The 17,421-nt window shown below is 41.9% G+C and overlaps 1 protein-coding gene across 1 annotated transcript in view; it reads right to left on the bottom strand.

The window, feature by feature from the left end:
• The window catches only part of LOC120065153 (transcription factor SOX-13-like), a 71,252-nt gene that overhangs the window by 17,075 nt on the left and 36,756 nt on the right, over window positions 1-17,421 (bottom strand). The window contains exons 4-10 of the mRNA XM_039015924.1: window positions 16,319-16,405; window positions 15,615-15,787; window positions 15,021-15,089; window positions 14,798-14,912; window positions 12,640-12,713; window positions 6,180-6,342; window positions 3,996-4,114 (exon numbers count right to left, since the gene is read on the bottom strand). Coding sequence (XP_038871852.1) covers window positions 3,996-4,114; window positions 6,180-6,342; window positions 12,640-12,713; window positions 14,798-14,912; window positions 15,021-15,089; window positions 15,615-15,787; window positions 16,319-16,405 — 800 coding nt within the window. The remainder of the gene's footprint in view (window positions 1-3,995; window positions 4,115-6,179; window positions 6,343-12,639; window positions 12,714-14,797; window positions 14,913-15,020; window positions 15,090-15,614; window positions 15,788-16,318; window positions 16,406-17,421) is intronic.

Genomic DNA, 17,421 nt, shown 5'->3' with positions numbered 1-17,421 from the left:
TGTAAAAATTGCCTTTGTGCAGATTGCCATGTCTCATTTTCGATTAATTGAAAATTATACTTTTTTCAAAGTATCTCTTTTTCAAACGAGCATTGCAGGACTGGCTACAATTTCAATTTCATCCCCCTGAAAAGAGAACAAATATTACAACAAATATTATGGCTACTCAATTGTGCTGGTTGATAAAATACCTGTATTTATAGGAAAGATGTTTGAAAAGGGTATTTTGTTCTTAAATGATATTGTAAATTGGAATAGTAGAGTTATGTCCTTCATGGAGTTATCAGAATTGTACGGGAAGGTCTGCTCAATCCAAGAGTACAACCAATTGATTACAGCAGTACCCCAAAAATGGAGGCAGCGGGAGGAGGTAGGGAACTGGTCTGTCTGCCCAATATAAAGGATCAAAACTGGCGGAGGAATAAAAACAGCATAAATAGGAAAGTATACCAGTTTCATTTGCGGACCAGGATGTTGACAACTGTGCCATACAGATTGCAAAATAGTTGGGAAGAAATGTTTTATGTACCGATTCCACGGTACAGGGTGTATGAGTTGATACAGTGGGGCAAAAAAGTATTTAGTCAGCCACCAATTGTGCAAGGTCTCCCACTTAAAAAGATGAGAGAGGCCTGTAATTTTCATCATAGGTACACTTCAACTATGACAGACAAAATGAGGAAAAGAAATCCAGAAAATCACATTGTAGGATTTTTAAATGAATTTATTTGCAAATTATGGTGGAAAATAAGTATTTGGTCAATAACAAAAGTTTATCTCAATACTTTGTTATATACCCTTTGTTGGCAATGACAGAGGTCAAACGTTTTCTGTAAGTCTTCACAAGGTTTTCACACACTGTTGCTGGTATTTTGGCCCATTCCTCCATGCAGATCTCCTCTAGAGCAGTGATGTTTTGGGGCTGTTGCTGGGCAACACGGACTTTCAACTCCCTCCAAAGATTTTCTATGGGGTTGAGATCTGGAGACTGGCTAGGCCACTCCAGGACCTTGAAATGCTTCTTACGAAGCCACTCCTTCGTTGCCCGGGCGGTGTGTTTGGGATCATTGTCATGCTGAAAGACCCAGCCACGTTTCATCTTCAATGCCCTTGCTGATGGAAGGAGGTTTTCACTCAAAATCTCACGATACATGGCCCCATTCATTCTTTCCTTTACACGGATCAGTCGTCCTGGTCCCTTTGCAGAAAAACAGCCCCAAAGCATGATGTTTCCACCCCCATGCTTCACAGTAGGTATGGTGTTCTTTGGATGCAACTCAGCATTCTTTGTCCTCCAAACACGACGAGTTGAGTTTTTACCAAAAAGTTCTATTTTGGTTTCATCTGACCATATGACATTCTCCCAATCTTCTTCTGGATCATCCAAATGCTCTCTAGCAAACTTCAGACGGGCCTGGACATGTACTGGCTTAAGCAGGGGGACACGTCTGCCACTGCAGGATTTGAGTCCCTGGCGGCGTAGTGTGTTACTGATGGTAGGCTTTGTTACTTTGGTCCCAGCTCTCTGCAGGTCATTCACTAGGTCCCCCCGTGTGGTTCTGGGATTTTTGCTCACCGTTCTTGTGATCATTTTGACCCCACGGGGTGAGATCTTGCGTGGAGCCCCAGATCGAGGGAGATTATCAGTGGTCTTGTATGTCTTCCATTTCCTAATAATTGCTCCCACAGTTGATTTCTTCAAACCAAGCTGTTTACCTATTGCAGATTCAGTCTTCCCAGCCTGGTGCAGGTCTACAATTTTGTTTCTGGTGTCCTTTGACAGCTCTTTGGTCTTGGCCATAGTGGAGTTTGGAGTGTGACTGTTTGAGGTTGTGGACAGGTGTCTTTTATACTGAAAACAAGTTCAAACAGGTGCCATTAATACAGGTAACGAGTGGAGGACAGAGGAGCCTCTTAAAGAAGAAGTTACAGGTCTGTGAGAGTCAGAAATCTTGCTTGTTTGTAGGTGACCAAATACTTATTTTCCACCATAATTTGCAAATAAATTCATTAAAAATCCTACAATGTGATTTTCTGGATTTTCTTTTCTCATTTTGTCTGTCATAGTTGAAGTGTACCTATGATGAAAATTACAGGCCTCTCTCATCTTTTTAAGTGGGAGAACTTGCACAATTGGTGGCTGACTAAATACTTTTTTGCCCCACTATATATAAAACAACACAAGATTCAAGACTTCGTGCTTTTCAGCTAAAATTATTATAAAGAATTCTTGCCACCAACAAAATGTTGAATATTTAGGGCATAAAATCATCGAAGCTCTGCAGATTTTGTTGTGAGGATACAGAATCAATAGACCATTTATTTTGGTATTGCCCTCAGGTAGCCTGTTTCTGGTCTCAGGTTCAGGAATGGCTGAAACTGCATAGCATTGATCTAAAATTGACCCTAGAAATAGTACTGTTAGGAGATCTGGAGAGACTGGGTCAGTCAATTACTAATATACTAATACTCTTAGTAAAAGTATTTATCTTCAACTCGCAATCTGTGGATTCTATTTGATTAGATAGATTGAAATTGTACGTTAAACATCACAGCATAGTTGAAAGATATGTGTTGCTTAAAAACCCGAAGTGGGTGGCCAGCAGAGATAGATGGGATGGGCTGAGGGAAGCTGAGGGTTAGGATGTGGAATTGGAGACAAGTGGGAGTGGAGTTGCTGTGTGAGAGAGAGAATGATGGTCAAAGATTTTTTTTAATAAAAAACATGAAAAGTATGTTTGAATGACACTGAGGGGCAGTGTTTTTACAATTAATGCCGGTTTGCCTGAGACTGATGCCGTGCAGGTGTTTGTACACATGCATATACACACACTCTCATTCAAATAAACACATACAAGAACACACACATACATGTAATAGTGCCAGACATGCACACTAACACATACAGTTGGCATTGCTGTTATGATTTTAGTTGTCCTTGATGTCCTATGTTTAAAATGTTGTTTTTTTTAAATATTTTTTTGCATTGTTATTTTTTCTCTTTAGTTCATTCTCTTGGTTGGTGCATTGGGGGGTTCTTGGGGGTGAGGAATTATTATTATTTATTTTTTTATTCTTTGGGGGGGAGACTGTGGGAGGGGTCTCGAATGGTTGAGGGACAGCTATTGGGGAACTGTGGGGGGGATCTTGGAGGGTTCGGGTTCACGTTTTTTAGCCTGTTGGGAGATATGTCAACGTGCCCTTGAGCAGGGCATTGACCCTGTATGTTTCTTTCTGTGTGTCGCTCTGAATGGGAGTCTGTTGGATGACTGGTATGATGTAGTTGTTGAGCGGCTTCACTGCAAGTATATTGTATGTTTAGAATATTCAATAAAACATCTTTTTTTAAATAAAATAAATAAGGAAATAATAGAGGGATGAGGAGGAGAGAAGGAGAGGAGGGGTGCAAGAAATTAGGGTGACAAGAACTCTCCCATATGATGGCACCATATGCTCCACAACAATGACATTGTTACTGCTGAAGAATGGACTCGTCTTGGAGCTTTTGTTGCCATTGTGGAGTCCATGAAAAGTCTACATTTAAAACACACTTGGCCGAACTCTGTTTTTCTATGTGTCTGGAAAGGAGAGGAGGAAGAAGGGTGAAGGAAAGAGAGAAGGCAGAGAGAAGGGGGAGAGGAGGGGAGTGGTGTGTTACAGTGGACAAAGGAGAAAGGTGAGTCACCACCATGGTGTTCTAAGAGCACTGTTGTGAGTTTACAGCAGCTGCTGTTCCTGCTGGAGGACATGGCTGAGACATTCTCAGTGTGTGTGTATGTGTGTGTGCGTAGCTGAGACATTCTCCAGTCTATAATAGCCACTGTGAGACCACGGCTCCCTGTAACCCTAAACCTGGCCCTGAACCCAGCCACAGCCCTTAGCCTGCCAGTCTGTGTGTGTGATGGGTGTTTAGAGGAGGCTACACACTCCTCCATAAAGACAGACTGACAAGGGCAGTGGTCTGAGAGTCTGTGTGTCTTTGGACAATGGCTTACCATCCTGACAGTGCTCTCTCTCTCTCGCTCCCGCTCTCTTCCGCCCGGCCCATGACTCCGCAGCAGCTGCTGGGCATCATGGATGGCCTGGGTCACCACATCCCCCTCTCCCAGAAATCCTGCAGAGAGAGAGAAGGAGGAGAGAGAGAGGGAATTAAAGGAGGTACAAATCGTCATTAGATGCTCAGATGTGCAGGGCACCGACAAAGTGTTGCAAATGTCAAGACAACAGAGTACACTTATTGTTTCAGAGGGAGAGTGGGGGTGGTGACAGACTCGCTGATAGAGCAAAAGTCCTAAAGTCAAAGGGGGAACAAACTCTCTCACACAAACACACACAGAGTGTTGACATGCCTGAAGGTAAATAATGTCATGAGTGGAAGGAGGTATGTAGTAGATGTCGACCGATTAATCGGAATGGCCGATTAATTAGGGCCGATTTCAAGTGTTCATAACAATCGGTAATCGGCATTGTTGGACACCGATTGTGGCCGATTACATTGCACTCCACGAGGAGACTGCGTGGCAGGCTGACTACCTGTTACACGAGTGCAGCAAGAAGCCAAGGTAAGTTGCTAGCTAGCATTAATCTTATCTTATAAAAACAATCAATCTTAACATAATCACTAGTTAACTACACATGGTTGATGATATTACTAGTTTATCTAGCTTGTCCTGCGTTGCATATAATCGATGAGGTCCCTGTTAATTTCTCATCGAATCACAGCCTACTTCGACAAATGGTTGATGATTTAACAAGCGCATTCGCGAAAAAAGCAGTGTCGTTGCACCAATGTGTACCTAATCATAAACATCAATGCCTTTCTTAAAATCAATACACGAGTATATTTTTTTAAACCTGCATATTTAGTTAATATTGCCTGCTAACATTAATTTCTTTTAACTAGGGAAATTGTGTCACTTCTCTTGCGTTCCGTGCAAGCAGTCAGGGTATATGCAGCAGTTTGGGCCCCCTGGCTCGTTGCGAACTGTGTGAAGACAATTTCTTCCTAACAAAGACCGTAATTAATTTGCCAGAATTGTACATAATTATGACATAACATTGAAGGTTGTGCAATGTAACAGAAATATTTAGACTTAGGGTTGCCACCCGTTAGATAAATACGGAACGGTTCCGTATTTCACTGAAAGAATAAACGTTTTGTTTTCGAAATGATAGTTTCCAGATGCGACCATATTAATGACCTAAGGCTCGTATTTCTGTGTTATTATGTTATAATTAAGTCTATGATTTGATATTTGATAGAGCAGTCTGACTGAGCGGTGATAGGCAGCAGCAGGCTCGTAAGCATTCGATCAAACAGCACTTTCCTGCATTTGCCAGCAGCTCTTCGCTGTGCTTCAAGCATTGAGCTGTTCATGACTTCAAGCCTATCAACTCCCGAGATTATGCTGGTGTAACCGATGTGAAATGGCTAGCTAGTTAGCGGGGTGCGCGCTAATAGCGTTTCAATCGGTGACGTCACTCGCTCTGAGACCTTGAAGTAGTTGTTCCCCTTACTCTGCAAGGGCCGCGGCTTTTGTGGAGTGATGTGTAACGATGCTTCGAGGGTGGCTGTTGTCAATGTGTCCCTGGTTCGAGCCCAGGTAGGGGCGAGGAAAGGGACGGAAGCTATACTGTTACACTGGCAATACTATAGTGCCTATAAGAACATTCAATAGTCAAAGGTATATGAAATACAAATGGTATAGACAGAAATAGTCCTATAATTCCTATAATAACTCCAACCTAAAACTTCTTACCTGGGAATATTGAAGACTCATTTTAAAAGGAACCACCAGCTTTCATATGTTCTCATGTTCTGAGCAAGGAACTTAAACGTTATCTTTTTTACATGGCACATATTGCACTTTTACTTTCTTCTACAAGACTTTGTTTTTGCATTATTTAAACCAAATTGAACATGTTTCATTATTTATTTGAGGCTAAATTGATTTTATTGATGTATTATATTAAGTTAAAATAAAAGTGTTCATTCAGTATTGTTGTAATTGTCATTATTACAAATAAATACATTTTAAAAAATAAATCTTCCGATTAATTGGTATCGGCTTTTTTTGGTCCTCCAATAATCAGTATCTGTGTTGAAAAATCATTATCGGTCGACCTCTAGTATGTAGGTGTTGTGTGTGTGTAGCATTAATGTGTGTGTGCAGACTGACCCAGGTTAAGTGCAGGTCGTGAGGGGCTGTCTCTATGGTTGTCTCTGGGTCTGTACCCCCCCTGCAGTGTCAACGTGCCCAGCTCAAAGGCCTGCGGGCTGGGGATGTTCCCAATGTCCATCCCCTTGGGCTTGGAGGTCAGGTTCAGAGGCTGGCTGGCTTCCTAAGGGGAAAAGATACAAAATACTAGACCATCAGGGGTGTGTCAGCACAACACAGAAACACACAAAGACAATACACTACACTGCTTATATTTATACACTGAGTAAATATTTAAAAAACACATACAACGTACAGTTCCCATCCATGTCAATATAACAAACACACAACGAGGTATGAGGTGTATGTGTTAGGGTTATGCATGACAGATATGGCATCTCACACCTCTGTAGTGTTTCTTTAATCAAATATTTCTGTTGCCTGTTCTTTCTCTCTGTCCTGATTCTTTTGTTTAGTTATTTATGTGATGCCCTTTTCCACTTGAGAACCAACTGTGTAGAAAGAGCATGCATTGTGCACACAATTGTGAATGGGGTTTAGTGTACCAGAAACATCCATTGTTAATTTGGAGTGCATTGTTTTGACAGTGTTTTCAAAGAGTTCTAGCCTGTATCTGTAGTCTTAACAGAGCTAGCTTCTTAAGCATAAATCATAGTCCACGGAAGCTGAGACGTAATAGTTCGGCCACAGGGCCGCCACAATTTCCAACCCGTCTCCCGGTACGAGTACTCTATTCATTTGAATGTGATGACAGTTGGAGAAATTGCTTGAGCTGAGTTGAGAATTCGAAAAGTATGAAAGCCAATATTCTAGAACACTGCTGTGTGTACGCATACACGTTTTGGACTACAGTATGATGAACCCTTTAGGGCCATACATAGTACAGGATTCAGCCACTAACATGACATTTGCACAAAAATACAAGTAAATCCATGCTAAAATAAGGCTTGCACCTGTGCAATATTTGCAGCTTATTTTCAGGAGGGGAATAAAATACAGAAAAGAAAGACATGGAACTGTCTTTATAGAAACATTAACATAATTTGCTTTCCTTTTCCATTTTATTTCCTCGGCAAACGAACAGGTGCAAACGAAAGCTTGAATCTGGACACAGGTGTTACTGTGAAGTATAGTGTATAGTATTTAGTATAGTGTATAGTATAGCCAGTTCCACTGCGTTTTTTCATTGTTCCCCTCTAATCATGGACTGATTTAGACCTGGGACACCAGGTGGGTGCAATTAATTATCTGGTAGAACAGAAAACCAGCAGGCTCCGGATCTCATAGGGTAAGAGTCAAATAACCCTGGTATAGTGTATAGTATATTATAAACTGGGTGGTTTGAGCCCTGAATGCTGATTGGCTGTGGTATATCAGACCGTATACCACGGGTATGACAAAACATTTATTTTTACTGTTAATTACATTGGTAACCTTTTTATAATAGCAATAAGGCACCTTGGGGTTTGTGGTATATGGCCAATATACCACAGCTAAGGGCTGTATCCAGGCACTCTACGTTGCGTCGTGCATAATAACAGTCCTTAGCCGTGGTATATTGGCCATATACCACACCTCCTCGTGCCTTATTGCTTGAGTATAGTGTAGTGTATAGTATATAGTATAGTGCAGTGGTTCTCAATCCTGGTCCTGGGGACCCAAAGGGGTGCACACTTTTTTTGCCCTAGCACTACACACCTGAGTCAAATCATCAAAGCCTGATGATGAGTTGATGATTTGAATCAGGTGTGCAGTATTTGTATTCATTATGGATCCCCATTAGCTGCTGCCTTCATCCAGGGGGCCAGTGAAATGAAGGTTATACATTTTTAAAAACATTACAATACATTCACAACACATTAAGTGTGTGCCCTCAGGCCCCTACTCTACTATCACATATCTACAACACAAAATCCATGTGTACGTGTGTGTATAGTGCGTATGTTATCGTGTGTTTGTATGCATGGGTCTGTGCCTATGTTTGTGTTGCTTCACAGTCCCCGCTGTTCCATAAGGTGTATTTTTATCCGTTTCTTAAATCTAATGTTGTAATGGCTCTATGTAGTACTGTGCTCCTCCCATAGTCTGTTCTGGACTTTGGGACTGTGAAGAGACCTCTGGTGGCATGTCTTTTGGGGTATGCATGGGTGTCCGAGCTGTGCGCCATTAGTTCAAACAGACAGCTCGGTGCATTCAACATGTCAATACCTCTCACAAATACAAGTAGTGATGAAGTCAATCTCTTCTCCACTTTGAGCCAGGAGGGATTGACATGCATATTATTAATGTTAGCTCTCTGTGTACATCCAAGGGCCAGCTGTTCTGAGCCAATTGCAATTGTCTTAAGTCCCTCTTTGTGGCACCTAACCACACGATTGAACAGTAGTCCAGGTGCGACAAAACTAGGGCTTGTAGGACCTGCCTTGTTTATAGCACTGTTAAGAATTCAGAGCAGCACCTTATTATGGACAAACTTCTCCCCATCCTAGCTACTGTTGTATCAATATGTTTTGACCATGACAGTTTACAATCAAGGGTTACGCAAAGCAGTTTAGTCTCCTCAACTTGCACAATTTCCACATTATTCATTACAAGATTTAGGTGAGGTTTACTGAACGATTTGTCCCAAATTCAATGCTTTTAGTTTTTGAACTTATTCCTTGCCACCCATTCTGAAACTAACTGCAGCTCTTTGTTAAGTGTTGCAGTCATTTTAGTCGCTGTGGCAGCTGACGTGTATAGTGTTGAGTCATCCGCATACATAGACACACTGGCTTTACTCTAAGCCAATGTGCCAAAGCCGTTAGTAAAGATTTTTAAAAGGGGCCTAGACAGCTGCCCTGGAGAATTCCTGATTCTACCTGGATTTTGTTGGAGAGGCTTCCATTAAAGAACACCCTCTGTGTTCTATTAGACAGGTAACTCTTTAACCACAATATAGCAGGGGATGTAAAGCCATAACACATACGTTTTTCCAGCAACAGACTGATCGATGATGTCAAGTCAAGTCGCACTGAAGTCTAACAAAACAGCCCCACCAATCTTTATTTCATCAATTTCTCTCAGCCAATCTGTAATTTGTGTAAGTGCTGTGCTTGATGAATTCCTATAAGCGTGCTGAAAGTCTGTTGTCAATTTGTAGTGCTAGCCACAAGGTGCCTTATTGTTATTATGAACTGGTTACCAACTTAATTAGAGCAGTAACAATACATTTTTTGTCATACCCGTGATATACCACGGCTGTCAGCCAATCAGCATTCAGGGCTTGAACCACCCAGTTTATTGTATAGCGTAGTGTATAGTATGGTGTATAGTATAGTGTACAGTGTAGTGCATAGTATATAGTATAGTGTGCAGCGGGATATAGTGTTCAGACTGGGACCCATATTAGAAATAATGTGTTTTCATGGGACCCAAGCTTAGGAAAATATGCAACTATACATAAATAATCGGTACATTTCATTGCCCTTATGCCTAAAACAAATGCTATATAGACAAAAACTAAATATCTACTCATGTTTATTTCCCCCATTAAAAACACTCTTACATATCTGTCTAGGTTGGAACTGTTGCTTTTAAAATACAATAAATCATTTTCATTCTGAACTGGAATAAACTGATTGATCACATCACACAGATGAATAACAGAACACACACACAGGCTTTTTGATAGTGCAACCCTAAGTAACAGTACAGATGAAAAATGATCAGGCCTACTGTGCATCTTACTGTAGAAATGATTGTTGAAAGAAAGTCTAGGTTGGAACTGTTGCTGTTAAAACACAATGCATCTTTTATATTCTGAACTAGAATAAACTGATTGATAACATCACACAGATGTAGACCAGAAAACACACACACAGTCCTAATGAGAGCATGTCTATTCTGGGCTCTATTTTTGACAGTGCAACACTGAGGTCATGCTCAGCCTTGAAACTGTTTCTGTACTTGTTTTATAAGTATGTCAGAGTTGAGAACCCTGACTCACATAGGTATGTGGTGCCAAACTGGACCAGTGTCACGTTCCTGACCTTATTTGCCTTTGTTTTACTTTGTTTAGTTGGTCAGGACGTGAGCTGGGTGGGTAGTCTATGTTATGTGTTTCTATGTTGGGTTGAATGTGTTGCCTGATATGGTTCTCAATTAGAGGCAGGTGTTTGACGTTTCCTCTGATTGAGAACCATATTAAGGTAGGCTGTTCTCACTGTTTGTTTGTGGGTGATTGTTCCTGTGTCTGTGTATGTCGCACCACACGGGACTGTTTCGTTTGTTCGTTCGTTTGGCTAGTCTTTCCTGTTCGTGCGTTCTTCGTGTCTTTCTGTAAGTTCTCAAGTTCAGGTCTGTCTACGTCGTTTCTTGTTTTGTAGCTTATTTCAAGTGTATTTCGTGTCAGTGTTCGTCTTGTCAATTTCATTAAATCATTATGTCTACATTCAACGCTGCATTTTGGTCCGACCCTTACTCCTCCTCCTCATCCGAGGAGGAGGCATTAGACAGCCGTTACAACCAGAACATCTACTGCTTTCTCAGTCAGACAGGAGACCACTTCCTGCTGTACATGAGCAACCCAGAACTGTGTGTTTGTGTTTGCCTCAAAACTTATCTTGCTTCAAACAGTTTATTCCAGTTAAGAATAACAATTATTATTGTATTAACAGAAACAGTTCCAACCCAGACTAGTTTTTTTTCAACAATAATTTCAACAGTAAGATGTACAGTAGGCCTGATCATTTTTCATCTTCATCAGTAGCTTGCTTGCTTTGGCGAATGTTAGCTATTAGCTGTGTACAAGACCAGGGGATTGTTTGAAAGAGAAACTCACATCTACTACAATGAGAGTTAGTTACTGTAGTACTCCCTTATTTATGCGTATGTAACGGATGTGAAATGGCTAGCTAGTTAGCGGGTACGCGCTAGTAGCGTTTCAATCAGTTACGTCACTTGCTCTGAAACCTAGAAGTAGTGTTGCCCCTTGCTTTGCAAGGGCCGCGGCCTTTGTGGAGCGATGGGTAACGATGCTTCGTGGGCGACCGTTGTTGATGTGTGCAGAGGGTCCCTGGTTCGCGCCCGGGTCGGGGCGAGGGGACGGTTTAAAGTTATACTGTTACATTGATGCTGTTGACCCGGATCACTGGTTGCTGCGGAAAAGGAGGAGGTTGAAAAGGGGGTGAGTGTAACGGATGTGAAATGGCTAGCTAGTTAGCGGGTACGCGCTAGTAGCGTTTCAATCAGTTACGTCACTTGCTCTGAAACCTAGAAGTAGTGTTGCCCCTTGCTTTGCAAGGGCCGCGGCCTTTGTGGAGCGATGGGTAACGATGCTTCGTGGGCGACCGTTGTTGATGTGTGCAGAGGGTCCCTGGTTCGCGCCCGTGTCGGGGCGAGGGGACGGTTTAAAGTTATACTGTTACACGTATCATCACCTGTTATAAAATGCCAACAATATAAGTTTGTATGAAAGAGAGAGAAACTCATCGCTGTATATGCGTTTCATGACAATTGAGCTCAGTCAGAACTTGTGGCTAGCACGAGTCCATTTCATGACAGCGGTGGATGATGGCGAGTGGGAATAACAAGTCAGTGGCTTGAACGACAGCGCTGTGTCGTGTGTGTCGCGGAGTGATCTTCAAGAGCACACGGGCATCTCCCTCTCACACTCGCGAAGCTGCCAAACTGAGCAGAGACCGCTGTTAAGCAGAGAGCACACTGAACAGAGAGCGCAGGTGTACTTGGCCAAATCAATTCCAGTAATTAATTAAATAATTATCAATTTACGCTGACACGTCGCGACCCACCATTAACAGGTCCGCGACACAAAGACCCATACTTTAAGAAAGGCTGGTGTACAGTATACTATACAATGTAGTGTAATGTGTACAGTATAGTATACAACGTAATGTAATGTGTACAGTAGTGTAATGTGTACAGTATAGTGTACCGTGTAGTGTAATGTATAGTATACAGTATACAGTATAGTATACAGTGTAGTGTAATGTGTACAGTATAGTATACAGTGTAGTGTAATATGCACAGTATAGTATACACTGTACAGTATAGTATACAGTGTTGTGTAATGTGTACAGTATACAGTGTAGTGTAATGTGTACAGTATACAGTTTAGTATACAGTGTCGTGTGATATGTACAGTATAGTATACAGTGTCGTGTAATGTGTACAGTATAGTATGTAGTGTAATGTGTACAGTATAGTATGTAGTGTAATGTGTACAGTATAGTGTATAGTGATAATAATATTTAACAGACGCTTTTATCCAAAGGGACTTACAGTCATGTGTGCATTCATTTTACGTATGGGTGGTCCCGGGAATCGAACACACTACTCTGGCGTTACAAGCGCCATGCTCTATCAACTGAGTTACAAAGGACCAGTATGTAATATAGTATAATAAGGGTATACTATAGTATAGGTATATGTCCAGTATAATATGGATGAAAATCACTACCTGTCGGAAGGTACCACTGGGCCTTTTCATAGGGGCGGAGTGAAGGTTCTGCAGTAGATGCATGGGATAGTCCACTGTTAAATAAAACAGGGGGAGATGAAAGCTTCACAATCACTATCAGAAGGGAACAAAATCAATAACATCCCAACAACATTTAGAAAACATTATCTGTACTACCATCTGACTGACCACACTGAAAATTGGTTAGATTTCCTCAATGTTAAAATTTGCACAAAAAAAATATTCATTTCTGATGCTCCCTAGCTTTACAGTCAAGAAACTGTATGAAAGAAGGTCCATTGTCATTTCTACACAGTTTCAAATTGGTTTTAGACATTTTATAGCACATTGAGTTAGTCCCCTCCCAAAAAGTAAATAAAGACATATATATACAGTGCCTTACACATTTTGTTATGTTACAAAGTGGTATTAAAATTGATTGAATTGTCATGTTTTTGTCAACAATCTACACAAAATACTCTAATGTCAAAGTGGAAGAATAATTATTTAAAAAATTATATCTAACCTAAAACTAATATCTTAATATGATAAGTATTCACCCCAGAGTAATTACATTTTAAAAACACCTTCGGCAACGTTTACAGCTTTGAGTCTTTGTGGGTTGTGCAATATTTAATATAAGGAGGCTCCCGTGTGGCACAGCGGTCTAAGGCACTGCATCTCAGTGCTAGAGGCATCACTACACACCCTGGTTGGATCCCGGGGTGTATCACAACCGGCCGTGACCGGGAGTCCCATAGGGTGGTGCACAATTGGCCCAGCGTCGTCCGGGTTAGGGGAGGGTTTGGCCGGGGTAGGCCATCATTGTAAATAAGAATTTGTTTTTAACTGACTTGCCTAGTTAAATAAAGGTAAAATTAAAAAAAATATAACTTTTTTATTTATTTTATTCTTAAAGCTCTGTTAAGTTGGTTGTTGATCATTGCTAAACAGACATTTAAGTCTTGCAAAAGATTTTCAACCAGATTTAAGTCAAAACTGTAACTAGGCCATTTAGGAATATTCAATGTTGTCTTGCCAATCAACTCTAATGTAGATCTGTGTTTTAGGTTATTATCCTGCTGAAAGGTGAATTTGTCTCCCAGTGTCTGTTGGAAAGCAGACTGGACCAAGTTTTCCATTAGGACTTTGCCTGTGCTTAGCTCGATTTTGTTTATTTTTATCCTGAAAAACTCCCCAGTCCTTGCTGATGACAAGCATATCCATAACATGATGCAGACACCACCGTGCTTGAAAATATGAAGAGTGGTACTCAGTCATGTTTTTTTTCCTTCAGTATAACCTTAGTGCCTTGTTGCAAACAGGAAGCATTTTTTCTGTACAGGCTATCTTTTTTGCACTCTGTCAATTAGGTTAGTATTGTGGAGTAACTACAATGTTGTTGATCCATCCTCAGTTTTCTCCAATCACTTCCATTAACTAATTACATCTAAAGTGTAATTAATAACTTCACCATGCTCAAAGGAATATTCAATGGTCTGCTTCTTGTTTTTATGAGGCATTGGAAAACCTCCCTGGTCTTTGTGGTTGAATCTGTGTTTGAAATGCACTGCTCGACTGAGGGACGTTACAGATCATTGTATGTGTGGGTTACAGAGATGAGGTAGTTGTTCAAAAATCATGTTATACACTATTATTGCACACAGAGTGAGTCCATGTAACTTATGTGACTTGTTAAGCACATTTTTACTCATGAACTTATTTAGGCTTGCCACAACAAAGGGGTTCAATACTTATTGACTCAAGACATTTCAGCTTTTCATGTCATTTTTTTTTTTATAAAAAATTTGAAAAACAAAATTCCACTTTGATATTATGGGGTAGGCCAGTGACAACAAATCTCAATTTAATCCATTTTAAATTTAGGCTATAACACAACAAAATGTAGAAAAAGTCAAGGGGTGGGAATACTTTCTGAAGGCAATATATATATATATATATAATTGTTTTACTTAAACCACCCACGGGCCGGATTAGACCCCCCCTGGTTTATAGGGGATTGTCTAAATGAGGTTTGGGGTGGGATGTGACTCACTTAGCTGTCAGGGGATTTACTAAGAAAGGTTGGGGGCGGGGTGTGACTCACTTAGCTGTCAGGGGATTTACTAAGAAAGGTTGGGGGCGGGGTGTGACTCACCTGGCTTGCAGGGGATTGGCTGCAGAGGCATGGTCATCTGTGTGTCGGAGGTGACAGGTAGTTGCTGGTTGTTGGGGTGGAAGGCTGGGATCATCACGTAGGGCATGTTCACCTGCTATGACCAGGTCAGACAGAGGGCACAAGGTCAGTCACACCCAGAGTTACCCCAAAGTTACTTCAAAATGATATTATAAAAATAGCATGTAATTTATAAAGGACTCACCTGGATCTGCTGCTGAAGCAGGTTGATTTTGTGCTGCTGCTGGATCAGCTGCTGCTGCTGTTTGGCGATCTGAAATAAACCACACACAGTTGTTCTCTTCCTCTGCTCAGATGTTGCATGCTTTAACCAATAGTTGGGTGCCACGTCAGACTGTCATCGACTGACAGATTACTATAACATATGATTAGTTACAAAATACCTATCCAGGCATTTTAAGATATGGCATGAATCAGCAACGCCTGGGTGGAGGAACATGCCCATTAAAAACATATAGTCTAGCCCAGGTACTCAGGTAAGACGAGGTAAACCCAGGTTAGGGGTCAGTGGCCTCCCAAGTGGCATAGCGGTCTAATGCACTGCATCTCAGTGCAAGAGGCATCCTTATAGTCCCTGGTTTGAATCCAGGCTGTATCACATCCGGCCGTGACTGGGAGTCCCATAGGGCTGCGCACAATTGGTCCAGCATCGTCAGGGTTTGGCCGGGGTTGGCCATCATTGTAAATAAGAATTCTTCTTAACTGACTTGCCTAGTTAAATAAAGGTTAATAAAAAAATAAAAAAGTGTGCGTATTAGGGGTCAGAGGTCAGGATCACCTGTTCTTGCTGCTGTCTGGCCAGCTCCATCTGCTGCTGTTGTTTCTCCAACAGCAAGGCGGCCATGTTCCTCTGCTCAGAGTGGGCTCCCAGCAGCTGCTCCCTCAGACCACTCAGCTGGTTGATCATCAACAACAACTGCAGCTCCTTCTCTGCCAGAGACTCTGGAGTGCCTGAAAGAGCAAGAGCGCAAGATCATTTTTATTTGTTAATTGGCAGCTAAGCACTGATCATGTCACTAGCATACAAATTAAGACCCTAGATTTTATTGGAAAGGAGCATCAAGCTCATCACCATCCTGTAGCCTAAACTGCCCATGCTTTTCCAAATCGAATTGGAAGGACCACACAACATAACGAACAAATTGTCTGTCCACATTTATAAAATTGTACTCCACTTTCTGTTTCCATCACACTTGTCGTGATTTTTTTTATATGGCATGAGTTTACACGCATGAAAACTGTGGTTAGAGAGAGAGAGGAGTACAAACAGGATTATACATAGAGACCATTCGATATAGAGACAGGCAGGCAGAGACTGACAGACAGATGGAGAGAGACAGGTAAGACAGAGCACTGATGGGCCAGTCAGGGGTGAGCAGTATAGATGAGGGATCAGGGATTAGCAGTAAAGGGGTCAGGGGTAAAAGGATGAGAGGTAAAGATGAGGGGTCAGGGCTTAGGGGTAAAGGGGTGAGAGCTCACCTTTCAAGTGATTGCCTCCCAGGAAGCTTTTGTCCAGAAGTTTCTCCCTCCAGTCGACACTCAGCAGCTTCTCTATGGTGGGCATGACTGCCAACAGGACACAGGACATGGATGAGTTTTTACTTTTTGTAACCTTGGGTTGTGCCGTGGCGGAGATCTTTGTGAGCTATACTTGGCCTTGTCTCAGGATGGTAAGTTGGTGGTTGAAGATATCCCTCTAGTGGTGTGGGGGCTGTGCTTTGGCAAAGTGGGTGGGTTTATATCCTGCCTGTTTGGCCCTGTCTGGGGGTATCATCGGATGGGGCCACAGTGTCTCCTGACCCCTCCTGTCTCAGCCTCCAGTATTTATGCTGCAGTAGTTTATGTGTCGGGGGGCTAGGGTCAGTTTGTTATATCTGGAGTACTTCTCCTGTCTTATCCAGTGTCCTGTGTGAATTTAAGTATGCTCTCTCTAATTCTCTCTTTCTTTCTCTCTCTCGGAGGACCTGAGCCCTAGGACCATGAACCCTGACCTGTTCACCGGACGTGCTACCTGTCGCAGACCTGCTGTTTTCAACTCTCTAGAGACAGCAGGAGCGGTAGAGATACTCTTAATGATCGGCTATGAAAAGCCAACTGACATTTACTCCTGAGGTGCTGACTTGCTGCACCCTGGACAACTACTGTGATTATTATTATTTGACCATGCTGGTCATTTATGAACATTTGAACATCTTGGCCATGTTCTGTTATAATCTCCACCCGGCACAGCCAGAAGAGGACTGGCCACCCCTCATAGCCTGGTTCCTCTCTAGGTTTCGGCCTTTCTAGGGAGTTATTCCTAGCCACCGTGCTTCTACACCTGCATTGCTTGCTGTTTGGGGTTTTAGGCTGGGTTTCTGTACAGCACTTTCAGATATCAGCTGATGTAAGAAGGGCTATATAAATACATTTGATTTGATTTGTTGATGTTGTTGTTCAGCTACCATATTGTATGAAGAGACAGAGTTAAATGGTGTGTGTGCATGCGTCTGGGGTGCTTGCATGTTGAGTGAGTGAGTGAGTGAGTGAGTGAGTGAGTGAGTGAGTGAGTGAGTGAGTGAGTGAGTGAGTGAGTGAGTGAG

This window comes from Salvelinus namaycush, chromosome 20, assembly GCF_016432855.1.
Source record: "Salvelinus namaycush isolate Seneca chromosome 20, SaNama_1.0, whole genome shotgun sequence".
Taxonomy (NCBI): Eukaryota; Metazoa; Chordata; class Actinopteri; order Salmoniformes; family Salmonidae; genus Salvelinus; species Salvelinus namaycush.
The sequence above is the reverse complement of the archived record's forward strand: the minus strand, read 5'-3'. Positions and strand labels throughout refer to the sequence as shown.